This window comes from Planococcus citri, chromosome 3, assembly GCF_950023065.1.
Source record: "Planococcus citri chromosome 3, ihPlaCitr1.1, whole genome shotgun sequence".
In the NCBI taxonomy this organism is placed as follows: Eukaryota; Metazoa; Arthropoda; class Insecta; order Hemiptera; family Pseudococcidae; genus Planococcus; species Planococcus citri.
Genome location: NC_088679.1, coordinates 32,284,761 through 32,298,008, shown reverse-complemented (window position 1 = coordinate 32,298,008; position 13,248 = coordinate 32,284,761). Strand labels below are relative to the sequence as shown.

The window sequence follows — 13,248 nt, the reverse complement described above, 5'->3', positions numbered from 1 at the left end:
TTAAAAAATAATCATTAATATTCATTCAGCAGTCAAAAAATGATCGAAAATTAGTCTTGAAACTAATATCAACCCCCTTGAATCCGAATTTTACACATTCGAGCCATTCTGGAGCCTCTAGAGCGATTTTAGATATCTCCAAGAAGCGTGAAAATAGCCTCGGGCGGCTAAAAATCGAGCATGTGGCTGTACTCGGTCTGGTTAACGATTTTATCCATAATTGGGTCGATTTCCAGTCGGATACCTCGAATTTAATTCAAGGAAAAAAGTGGGGGGAAAAATCAAAATCTCTTGTTCGCAAAAAATTTTTTAATCGCAGAAATCGCTGTTTCTGAACTAAAACCAACCCCCGAATCCAAATTTTACAATTTCAAGCCATTTCAGAGCCATTTCAAAATTCAAAATCGCGCTGGAGGCTCTAAAATAGATCGAAAGAGTAAAATTCAGATTCGGAGTCGGGCTGATATTACTTTCAGGACTATTTTTTATCATTTTGACCATACAAATACTTATTTGTTTCTGCAAAACCCCAACTCTGATGCTAGCCAGATTCACATCATCAAAAAAATCTAGTTTCAAAATTGAATCAACGTAATTTAGATTAAATACATCAAGTCCGTCATTTTCTCCAAAACTATAGGTAGCCATACATTGAAAAAAACTGTTCAATATATACAACAGTAGGATAATATGCAAGATCGCACACAAAAGGTAAAGATACCAAATATAAACGATACACCCGCAACAGATGAACAAAAAAACCAACCCATTACAACACACTTATCAACAATAAAACACACTAAATTATCAGCATCACCGGTTATACTTCTATTAAAAGCTCAACACAGCAAAAAAAATCAAAAAAAAAAATCACACGTCATGCAAATTGCAAATGCCAAACATCTACGAGTAGTACGCTTTTGAAAAGCCATGCAGAAATAACGTGCAAACATACAAAACACATCAACCCTTTTGCAAAACATTACGATAAGCCTGCCACTTAAATCTTATACATCTTAACTTAACCCCGTACGTAATTAACACGTGAAGCTGAGTAAATCCCGATCGCTGTGACGTTTTAAAAGCTGTATAAATAAAAGGACGTTATCACAACATAACGCTTCACATTTATCCATATCTACCACCGTATTAAACACAATAGAAATAAAAAATGAAATGAAAAAAAATTGTGACACTATAGTACCATGCTTATGTGGTGCGTAGGTATTTTAGAAAATTTCATATTTACCAATCTTCGAGTAGAAAAGTTTTAACGCGTTTTTAGGTAGAAGTATTTTGGAAAAAAATGAATGATGAGTGCAACCCAACGTAAGTACTAAAAACCCCAGTTATTAAGTTATAGTATAACGATGACAATATGAAGACATTTTATATAACGAGCGTGATGTGCCAAATCTTTCGAGACTCTTCGTACATACACAACTTATCATATAATAATAATACCGTACACAAAAGCAAGCAAAAATTTTCTCGTATGTGTTTATTATTAATTTTTTTTTCAAACGCAACTTATATCATAATATCACGTAATGATGCAAAAAGAACTTAAAATTCTAACACACGAATTAAGTACACACTGCATTTCGTCTAAATTTTTCCGGCCAATATTAAAAAATTTACAAAAGCGCCAGTTGGTGATTTTTTTTTCAAGGCAGTTCAATTTTAGCAACCGTTTTTTAAATTATTTTTGTGTGTAACTAAACATTAATGAGGTACAATTAAAATGTATTAAAAAAAACTACCTATTTAATAATCTAAAACGCTAAAAAAATGAGATACTGTACAAACTACCCCTAAATAATTTTTTTATAGAAAAAAAACCGCCCTAAAATGGATTTATAATTTTTTGTTTTATCACAGTAAACGTATTGAAAGTTTACTCATCTCGATATGCTATAAAATAGTGCATTGTACTATTGATTTTTTTCTTTTTCAAAATTAGAAAAAAAAATAGATTAATCTATACATTAAAACTACATTTAACATCGTGTACCTTAATACAAAACATACATCGTAATTTTAAAAACAAAATGGCATTTTAAATACGTTAAGCGTATACACAAAAAAAACTTTCGATAACGTTACGTATCAATAAATAATTTACAATACATATAAAAACACTATAATAATAAATAGGTAACGTACAAAAACTAATTTTTAAATCTCAGCAATGATATTTTGATAAGTAACCTCACGTTGGTCAATGCTGCCAACGTGTAATAGTATTAAACGTTCATCAACGTTAGATTCATCCCTCCCTTAAACATTCACAAATGAGTATTTTAAATACGAAAGTATTTTTGTACGTTTTTTATGCTTTTTTTTTTGGTCTTTAGTTCGTCGTAAAGCGCAAAACAAGAAGTCAACATAAAACACTGGCGATTAAAAATTATTTAAGAAGAAAAAAATAAAGGAAAAAACTCGTCAATCCAAAACATTAACTACACAATTATTAAATGTAAGTAACACCCAAAGTAAAAGACACAACAACAAATACAATTTCAAACAATCGATAAGTCGATGATGCCTTACCAGTTGTAGCAATTGAATCAACATCTAGAACATAAAAAAAACACGTACCACGTACAAACATAAGCTATCAAGCAACTACCTCGTAAAAGCTAAATTTATTAAAAATATCATAATAGGTAGAAATTTTAAATACTGTTTTGTTTTGTTTTGTTTTTTTTTTTTGAAATGTACAAGATCCAAAATAATCGTGTTAACAAGTTTCTAATATACCCAGAAGGTAATCTATAGTGTAGATCTATGTAAGTAATTACTGATTCAATTAAATTAGATAGGTATGTAATAAATGTACCATAAATCGTCTAAGAATATCCAAGAGTAAGGTATAGATGAACAATTTGACAAAGCGAAAAATAAGAAAACACCTGGCCATCGTGTTATAATAGCCCGATTATGTTACAATTACGTGTATTATTATTGAAAAATGTTATTCGTCCAAGTATACGCGGTAGCTATAGCTCTAAGTCTACTATTCGAAATATTTTGGTAGGTATTTTAAATGTTAGATGTTGAAGTCATTTGATCGCGTATCAATATTTCCAACTCCAATGCTATATACAATGCTACGAAATGGTACCTCGTAATCATATTATATCGAATGTCGAGGTCGACCAATGCAGAACACCAATCATACCGAAAAATTTCTTTCACGACTTCGTATAACAAACTCAACCATCAATCATTCTTTGGTTGGGAACGAAATTCAACGACAAAGATTACACTTAAGGGTGGGTAAGGTATTCAGCCGTTTTGTAAACTATTCTCATATACCATTATCAACGATTACATGATTAGGTAGGCACGGGATAAGAAAGTATGTGAAATTTTTCAATTATGAAAAAATGAGCGATGACACTCCTTCCTACTCTCAGAGAGATCACTCATTCATAAGGATTTCGACAACAACGTAAATAAGGGAGCAAGAATGAGAGAGCATTATAGAAATCAGAAAGTTAAAAACAAAACTCTAAGAAAGTCCTAGTTGCAGCAATTGAAAATTTCTTTCAAAATTTTCTTTGGGTATTTTTGAAAAATAACAGCTTGTTTAATTGGTTTCTAGACATTATAATGATTAATGATAACTGCCCGGAAAATTGACCCAATTTTAGCCTCAAAGTTCTTCAAAAAATTCTTTGGGAAATTTTAATTCTCTTTGATGAGTCACATTGCCCTTTTAATGAGAAACCGAACAATCATGATTCAATTTTGAGCTCAAAATCTTTCAAAAATGTTTAAAAAACATTTTTGTAAAATTACTCGAATTTCTTCAGAAATTTTTACCCATTTTGATAGGTTGCACGACACCTTTTTCAAGAATCCCGAAAACCAACACTCAATTTTGAGTTTAAAATCCTTCAAAATTGTTCAAAAAACAAACATTTTTGTAGAAATATTTGAATTTCTGGCACAATTTTGACTCAATTATTTGATAGAATGCATGAGACTTTTGCAAAACTCCCAAAAATCATTCCTTAATTTCGAGCTCAAAATTCTTCAAAAATGTTCAAAAAAAAACATACTCATTTAGATAAGTTGCATGACACTTTTTCAAAAATCCCAAAAATTATAATTTAATTACGGGTTCAAAATTCTTCAAAAAAACATTTCGTAGAATTTTTGAATTTCTCACAAAATTTTGACCCATTTTGATAGGTTGCATGACACTTTCAGAAATCACAAAAATCACGACCGAATTTTGGGCTCAAAATAATTCAAAAATTCTCAAAAAGCATTCAATTTAGTCAGAATATTTGAATTTTTCCTACAAATTAAACTCATTTTGATAGGTTGTATGACACCATTTTCAAAAATCCCGAAAACATGATTCTATTTTGCGCTCAAAATTATTCAAAATTGTTCTACAAAACATTTCGTAGGCAGAAATATTTGAATTTTTCGCGAAATGTTGACCCTTTTTGATAGGTTGCATGACACTTTTTCAAAAATCCCAAAAATCATGACCAAATTTTGGACTCAAAATTCTTCAAAAATGCTCAAAAAGCATTTTAGTCAAAATATTTGAATTTTTTCCGAAATTCCAACCCATTTTGATAGGTAATGACACCATTTTCAAAAATCCCAAAAACATGACTCTATTTTGAGTTAAAAATTATTCAAAAATGTTCTACAAGACATTTTGTAGAAATTTTTCAATTTCTCGCGAAATTTCGACTCATTTTAATAGGTTGCATGGCACTTATTTAAGAACCTCAAAATCGTGACTTTTCGGTTTAAAGTTCTTCAAATGCATATTTTCGTCCAAATACATAATTATAATTTTAAATTTCACCCAAACTTTTAACTCATTGCGATCGATCGAATGGCACCTTTTTCAGAAGTCTCAAAAATCATGACCAAATTTTGGGCTCAAAATTCTTTAAAATTCTTCAAAAAACAAACATTTTTGAAAAAATATTTTGCAAAATTTTGATTCAATTTGATAGAATGCTTGAGCCTGTTGAAAAACTCCTAAAAATCATGGACTGTTGGGCTCAAAAATCTTCAAAAATTGTTCAAAAAACAAACATTTTCGTAGAAATATTTGAATTTGTTACAACATTTTGACTCAATTTGATAGGATTCTTGAAACTATTGCAAAACTCAAAAAAATCATGACCAAATTTTGAGCTCAAAAATGACCAGTTTATGACCATCAGATATCAAACATCCCATCTCAAGTTGGAAATATGATTTTTTTTTTCAAATTGACAAAATTATTCCAAATTTCTCCGAAAAATCTAGAATCTCAAAATATTCACCAAAATGCTAAATCAAAATAATACGGACGAAGCAAATCAAGAACGCAGAGGTGAAAGGAAGTCACTTCTGAAGGATAAAATCCTCGTAAAAATACCTAAGTTGTCAAAAAAAAAACAGAAAAAAAAACAATAAATCATCGCGTAGAATAAACGTCCCAAATTAGGTAAATTCGTATTCGTACAGTAGAATAATTATGCAACTATGCTGTACAGTACATTGTTGCCTAATTTCATTCCCTATAACGAAAACAACTAAAGTCTCCCACGTAGGTATGTGATATAAAAAACAACCTGTACATAAATTCCCTACACCTCGAGTTCATTTCTAATTTTAATTCAATCGGAATTAAACCTGGACACGAAATTTAGCTACAACAACTACATATCGTCAAATTACACGAGTGCATTTCAAACCGAAAAACAAGGTGCATTCAGAATGATAAATCAAGACGACGAAAAACCACCAATCAAAAGTGCATCGAAACTGCTGTATTAATTTTTCGTGGACAGCATCATGGTGGGGGTTATCGAAAAGAAGTACGAGTAAGAAATTATGCATAGATACGGAACAAGATTCGTCAACCAATCCTTGAGAAAACATTACCATGGTCACGGACAAGGAATGCAACTTGACATTTCCAAAATATACTGGAAGATTGTATCTGATTCACGATCAGATGCAATTTAGCTGGCTATATGAATACCGTAAAATTCGTATTTATAAATATTCATGATACTGCAGGTACGTAGAAGTGAAACGGATTTCTTCATCATCGTATAAGTATCAGATTTGATAGTAAAAAACATCGAACCAAGTTGCACGTAAAATAGTTACCTATATGTAACCAATTAGAACAATATCTCCAGGGCTGTAAAAACTAAACCAAAACGAAATCAAACGATATTTTTTTGGTGAAAAAACAAAATCAAAAATCGAAAACGAAACCGATAAAAATTGGAAACCGAAACCGAAACCAAAATCAAAACCGTTAAAATAACGTTACGTTTTCGTTTTTTTGCTACATTGTCATTTCATGTGTTTTTTTATAATTTTTACGAGTCTAATCGATTTAAATCATTCTGTAAAATGTGAATAGTGAATTTTTGTTTTCATTTTCATTGTTATTTCGAATTTGTGATTACACTGATAACGAATTTCAATTACCTAAAAAGGAAATCCAATGGCCTCAAAACTTGTAAAAATGCCAAAAAAAAATATGAAAAATGGAAAATTTCATTTTCTGAATGCACTTCTACCCATTAAAAATCTGAAAAACCGAAACCGAAACTAAAAATAAAAAAGATGCCGATATTATATCGTTTTTACAGCCCTGAACATTGCATACAATTCACAAAGCTCTACTTCTTTCACCTTTGCAAAACACAGTCGCAAATGGATCACAAACCAACCTCGATCGTTTTTCATCCCGCCTAATTAAATAGGTAGGTACCAATAATACTAAACTAGAAACAAAGCTAAAAATAAAAAAAAAACGCGTATACAGCACTATTCGAACTACACTAACTGTACCTACTCCTATTTTGAAGATTTAAAAAAAAGAGTGGCACTTTAGATAGCTTTAAAAAAAGGAACATGAAATAAGAAACAACCAGTCAAGAAAATTATACCCCAATCACCGGCAATACCACAACAGTACGCTTTAATCTCGCTACACCGAAGCATTTTTAATTAGATAATTAGAGGTAACCATGCAGAATGAAAATAAAGTTCAATACTCACTGCTTGTTTTGAAATATTTTTCGCTATGGGGTCCGTCTCCCATACCATTGTGGGCTCTTAACTGCACCACGTAATAAGTATCGGGAGTTAAGTCTTTAATTGTGTACGACGATAGTACTTCATTAACGCCCAACGTTTTTTCAACACACGCCGAAGTAATTGGGAACAAATCATTTTTTTCATCTTCGGAAGCCTTTTAACAGAGAAAAAACAAACATCGAAGTCAGATCGAAAACACGTTTTTGTAGGTCAAGAATTGGCAGATTTCGGTGTACTTTTTATGTATGTACTTTACTTACAACGCAGTATCTCAACATGTAGCTGTCGATATCGAGTCCGTTACTGGATGGAATTTTCCATTTAAGTTCAAATTGTTTGGCGGTGTCTAATTTAATGAATTTAGCTCCGTCGTCGATGGCGTTCGTTATGATCGGTTCGCTGGGCGGAGATTGATCGGGCATCTGTCTGGTTTCCTGTTTACCCCATCTGCTCAAACCTACTTCGTTAATAGCTGCGAAACGGAACGTGTATCTTCTAGCTGGTAATAAATCATGGATCGAGTATAAAGCGCCTGAAAATTTCGCAAATAGATAAGTTACTCGAGTCGTGTATCTCGAATCGAAACCGTATTTTTGAAGATTATAGGGCTCAACGATGAACATACCACGAGCCCAGGTTTCGTTTGAAGCTTCGTTCCATTGTTGCGGTTCCGTTATGTATTGAACAACGTAGCCTTTGACCGGTAATCCTCCAGTTTCCATCGGATCTTGGATTTTGAAAGTGATGCTAGTAGCTGCAAAATTAAATTCATATAAATTTCAATCCTTGACTCGGTTCAATTTCTAATATGACAAGAATGAAAAACAAAAAATTACAGTCGCGATTTGAAACGTTTTACCACCCGTCCTCCTTCAGTCTACAGGGTGTCTACCGGGATTTTTTGACCGAAAATCACTACCTTTTCACTACCTTTCAAAAAAATCACTGTCTTCCAAAATATTTTTACCCCCCCCCCCCCAAGACACGAGCGATTTTTCTTTTTTTTTTTTTTTGGTTTGCACTTTGTAATTTTTTACATTGGAGTAAAGTACACGTTTTTATCAATTCGAAATCAATTCAACGATTTTATAACAATTGCTACATTTTTTCAAGTTGTACAATTTCTCACGTGTACATGTTAAAAATACAAAATGAGCGAACTCGAAATTTCAAATAATATGAAAGATGAAGTTTTTATTTTATTTTTAGCAGTGATTTTTCAGGGTGTCTAGTCTAACAAAATTTCAAAATAAAAAAGCAGGACTTTAGCACGACATTCTTTAAACACTTGGAATTTTTCAAGAGGGGAAGGGGGTGGACGAGGCAAAATTTTACATTAAAATTTTTCGCTTTTCCAATGTCTTCAAACGTTCCAAGGTTTTTATAAAGCAAGTGGATGTCGAGAATATAATTTTCTCGTTTCAAGTTTTCATTTTATTTTCACCTTTAAGGTTCTTGTTACTATAATGAAATTGGGCGAATAAAACACTTTTTTCAAAATAAAAATTTAAAAAAAATTAATGGAAAATTTGAACAACATTTGGAAAAAAATATAACAAATTTTCAAAAAAGCTATCGAAAATTAGTACTTTGAGGGGTATAAAAACGTTGTTTTCTTGGGTGATGACTGAAGAAGTTATAATTATTTTTGCTTCAAAATTTAAAAACTTGAATGATTAATGATTAATTTTTAAAAAAGTAAAAGTTTTTTTTATGGAGGTAAGGGAGTATTTTTCTGATTGAAACTTCAAACATTTCTTGAATTTGAACAATAAGTTATTGATACCGAAAAAAGAGTAAATAGCCCGAGCGAAGCGAGGGACAAATTTTTCAAAAGTACGTAATTCAATAAGTTCTAAAAAAGTCAACAAAAATGATCCATTCTTTAAAAAATTTTTCTTGTGTGAAAAATCGGATTTTCCACTTTTTTTCATTTTCACTACCTTTTAAGCAAAATTGCTGAAAATCACTACTTTTTCACTACTTTCACTACCGACTTTCAAAATCACTACTTTTTCACTACTTTCACTACTTTCACTACCTGGTAGACACCCTGGTCTAAGATTGTGCCAGATTGAAATTTGGGAGCAAGTGATTCCATTACTCGACAATGTCAATTGTTATGGGAGAAAAAACTATGTCGAATTATTGGTATTTCAGAACCCACCTCCACAGTCTCAAAAAATTTTTAAAAATGCAACATGCAATATAGATTTTGAATTACAGGTTTCCAAGGCGCTGATTTCAATTCTGAAATCAGTCCCTCCCTGCCTCCCCCCCAAACAGCTTCCTGGAGAAGGCTTGATGCCGAAAATTTTGAATAATGCAACATGTGTTTTGAATTTCAAATTTCTAATTCTAAATCAGTTTTGTTGGGGGGGGGGGGGACGAAATTGAACCACATTTGATTATTAAGAGAAGAGTTTGAGCCTAAAGTTTTGAAAAATACAATATGGGTATTGAAATGTAGGGTTTCAAGATCGCTGATTCTCATTCTGAAATTCGTTAATTCCAAAATAAATGTAGGTACTATGTACAATAAAAATCTTGAGAATTTTTTTGAACACAATCTTCCCTCTGCTAGACTGAATTTGGATTTTGGGTCAAACTAGTGACAACATTTTTTTGAAATTTTGGACTTCAAGTCTTCCTCTTGAAAAATAGGTCAATCTTGATTTTGGAGTGAAGGATCATTCACTTTCAGAATTGGAATTAATGCACTCGAAAACCTGTACTTGGATATCCACATCATTTTTTTCAAATGCCTTGAATAAGCTCCAAATATTCAAAAAATTATTCAATAAGGTATTTTTTGGGCCCAAAATCCTCAAAAAATTTTGCAAAAAAATGCGATGGACAGCTACAACTTTGGGAATAATTTTTTCTAGTCACAAGTCTTGTTTTTTAATGTTTGGGAGTATAATGTCGAGTATGCAAAATCAAGAATTTTTTGACCACTTCAGGAAAATTTTGGGCCCAAAAAATACCCATTTGGATGCGCATACTCGAAATTGCGCTCAAACATTAGGAACCTTGACTTATGACTAGAAAAGACGACTCCCAACGTTGTAGCTGCCCAATCTCGTTTTTCGATCTTTTTTGGAAATTTTTTTGAGAATTTTGATTTTTTCTGTAACTTTTATTGTGTTTTTTAGAGTCAAATGCTGAGATTTTACATCGTTGAAATCGTGAAAACGTGATTTTAACGTTTTTTCGGAGGTTTTCAACAAAGTAAGATCTCAGAACTTGACCCAAAAAAGCTGAATTATGAGAGTTACAGGAAAAATCAAACGAAAAATTATCGAGCACTTCTTAGTGTGTTTCAAATGTAAGTAGGTAAATTATTCAATTTATTTGAAAACATATGCATAAACGCCTTTTTTAGGGGTGTCTAAAGTGAGGCGATCTAAAAAAAGGGTTCAAAATTACAAATATAGAAGAAACTGAATTAAACTTTTTCATCAGATAATTGAAAATACACCTCAAAACGTTACGTTTGACGCAAATTGCAGATTTCTCGTTGTTCAGGGCTTCCCAAAATATCAAAATTACGAAAAATTGGAAATTTGGAGTTTTGAGTACCGCGGAAAATGTTATTAAGCTTAAAATTTGATAAGATAGAGATCTTTTAGATGCTAACAAATCGTAAAAAGCTTTGTAGCAGGGTTCAAAGGAGTAGGTTCAAAATGGTGGTTCCAAAATTTTCCAACAATTAACCCCACCTCACCCCCAATTTCTGCCCCCGAGGGTCTAAAATAGGAAAATCACCTCCATAACGTTTATCGGGTTCAAACAGATACTTTACGCTAAAAAAGTTCTTGAAAACAATACTCAATGGTTTCCAAAATTGTTTTTTTTTATTCACAACATTGGGAACCCTTGGGAGACCAAAAATGGTCATTTTGGATTAACTAACCGCGGATTTGTATTTGGGACATTTATTACAACATTTTAAGAGTGATCGAGTCGATAACTGTCTGGTGCCAAATATTGCTTTATCGATACTCCTCCTTTTTTGAAAATTAGGAGCCCAAAAAACACCTCATGAGCTCTATGATTTTTTGCCGCTTGACGATATTATAATTATTCTGAGAGTTACTATTTTATTGTTTTAGGCAAATTTTTTATTGGTGGATTTGGGATAAAATCAAAATTTTGAGACCCTCAGATGCCCGTAAGATACGTAAATTTGAGACTGGGCAGCAATAAATTTTGCGGTGGACTAGATATCTCAGAGGTTTTCTTACTTTTGAAAAAAAAAAATCGGGTCAAATCAATAACTGCGCTAGTTATTTATCGTCAATACTCACCAGTTGTCGTGTTGACTTCGAAATTGTCTACAGGTTGAGGAGGGAACGCTTCTTTCAAATTGATAGTCCATTCCTTTTGGCCAAGTTCATTATCAGCTCTGCATTTGTAAATTCCGTAGGCTGATCTATCTAAAGGAGTGACCTATTTAACGAATAAAAAAAAAATACGTATAATAATTAATCCTCGGCATTGTTTTCACCCCAAACGCAGTCTAAAACACTCACTTGTAACGTAGAAGGAGACCCTTTTCCGTAAATACGATAAGTTTGATCGTTTCTTTCGATAATTCTGTTGTTAAAGTACCAAGCGATGGTGGCATTTGGAATAGCTTCGGCGACACAAGTCAAATTAACGGGTCTTCTGTCCCAGCTGAACGTCTGATTAATATTAACAGCCGGATCTATGATTGGAGGGTATTGGACAGTCAAATGTACGCTGCGAACGCTGGTGCCAACCTACAAATTGAAAATTGACGACTTGAAATATGTCCATGATTTTCTTCGAGGTGTACGGTACGCACTAATTATAAAGTACAATAACGTAGTAGGTACGTATTTCTAAATCAACGTAGCACAATACATACGTCATTTTGAGCTGCACATTCGTATAATCCGTCATCGATGAGTTCAACTTTGGTAAAATTCATAGTAGCGATAACCGAGTGTTTTCTGGTAGGATGATCAATGGTTTCGACAATCGTACGTAATTCTTCTGCGCTTCTAGTCGTTCGTGGAGCGGAGAATTTACTGCAAAAGAATCGAACGAAAATTAATACCAAACGCCAACAACAATTCTCTTTTGTTTAACGAGACGAAGAACAGCTTTGCTTACCGAATAATAACCGAAGGTTTCGGGTTACCGTACACGTGACATTGGATTTGACCAAATTCACCAACACGAGAGGTGCCATTCTTTACATCGAATACTTCTGGTTTAGATCTGACGCTTAAATGAAAATGATATATTTGTTCTCCGGCTTTATTCTCAGCTTTACAGTCGTAATCGGTAGTATCGTCTCTGATGACTTTTTCAATATATAAAATTCCGTCGGTTCCTTTCGAGACTTCTTGTTTCGTATTCGCTTTCGTCCATGTAATCGTAGGTTTCGGTTTTCCAGTTGCGTTACAAACAATTTGAGCTTTTTCTCCTTCGGTTACCCATATAATATCGCGATTGTTGGTTATTTTAGGTGGAGCGACGACCTACGCAATAAGATATTATTTGAGATATTCGATTATTATGCGAGATTCGCCTAGCTTACAAATTAGAATACACATTCGACATTACATGTATGGGAATTTGCCACACCGTTATAGCACTCACCTCTAAATTGATAACTCTACTCTTCACTTCGCCGGTATCGATGACCATAACTTCGCATCGGTATTCTCCATCGTCCGATTCGGCGACATTATTAATAACGAGACCGTCGGCTTCCAAAACGTATAGCTGATTGTTTTGCAATTTCATGTTGTTCCTGGTCCACTCGACCGTTGGCGGGGGCATAGCTTCGACTTGGCATTTGACTTTGTATCTGGTTCCAATTTGCGCCGATTGATCGGTCGGTGCATTCGTGAAAGTAATTGTTTCTGTAATAATAATTAAACGAACCATTATTCGTCTAGATTTATAAGTCGAACATGATGCACACGTGATAAGGATTTATAATCATGTATCAACTACTTTGGCAGCGTTACAATTTCTAAAACAGATGGGACTTTTGCGTGTGATTATCGTAAAAACGATGCATACAGCCTACACAGTAGGTAATTTCCAAGATTACACAATTTATTTCACCAAAAAAAAAAAAAAAAAAAAAAAAAATAGATCAAGCGGAACCATCTAATA

General features: G+C 32.9%; 1 protein-coding gene across 4 annotated transcripts in view; it reads right to left on the bottom strand.

The window, feature by feature from the left end:
* Nucleotides 1-13,248, bottom strand: part of LOC135841570 (fasciclin-2-like) — a 194,385-nt gene that overhangs the window by 8,183 nt on the left and 172,954 nt on the right. For 3 of the 4 annotated variants that reach the window (XM_065358579.1, XM_065358582.1, XM_065358581.1), the window contains exons 4-12: nucleotides 12,724-12,989; nucleotides 12,232-12,602; nucleotides 11,984-12,146; nucleotides 11,625-11,855; nucleotides 11,400-11,541; nucleotides 7,715-7,843; nucleotides 7,350-7,621; nucleotides 7,051-7,243; nucleotides 2,554-2,577 (exon numbers count right to left, since the gene is read on the bottom strand). In XM_065358579.1, the coding sequence (XP_065214651.1) occupies nucleotides 2,554-2,577; nucleotides 7,051-7,243; nucleotides 7,350-7,621; nucleotides 7,715-7,843; nucleotides 11,400-11,541; nucleotides 11,625-11,855; nucleotides 11,984-12,146; nucleotides 12,232-12,602; nucleotides 12,724-12,989 (1,791 nt within the window). The remainder of the gene's footprint in view (nucleotides 1-2,553; nucleotides 2,578-7,050; nucleotides 7,244-7,349; nucleotides 7,622-7,714; nucleotides 7,844-11,399; nucleotides 11,542-11,624; nucleotides 11,856-11,983; nucleotides 12,147-12,231; nucleotides 12,603-12,723; nucleotides 12,990-13,248) is intronic. The other variant, XM_065358580.1, reaches the window with a different exon arrangement.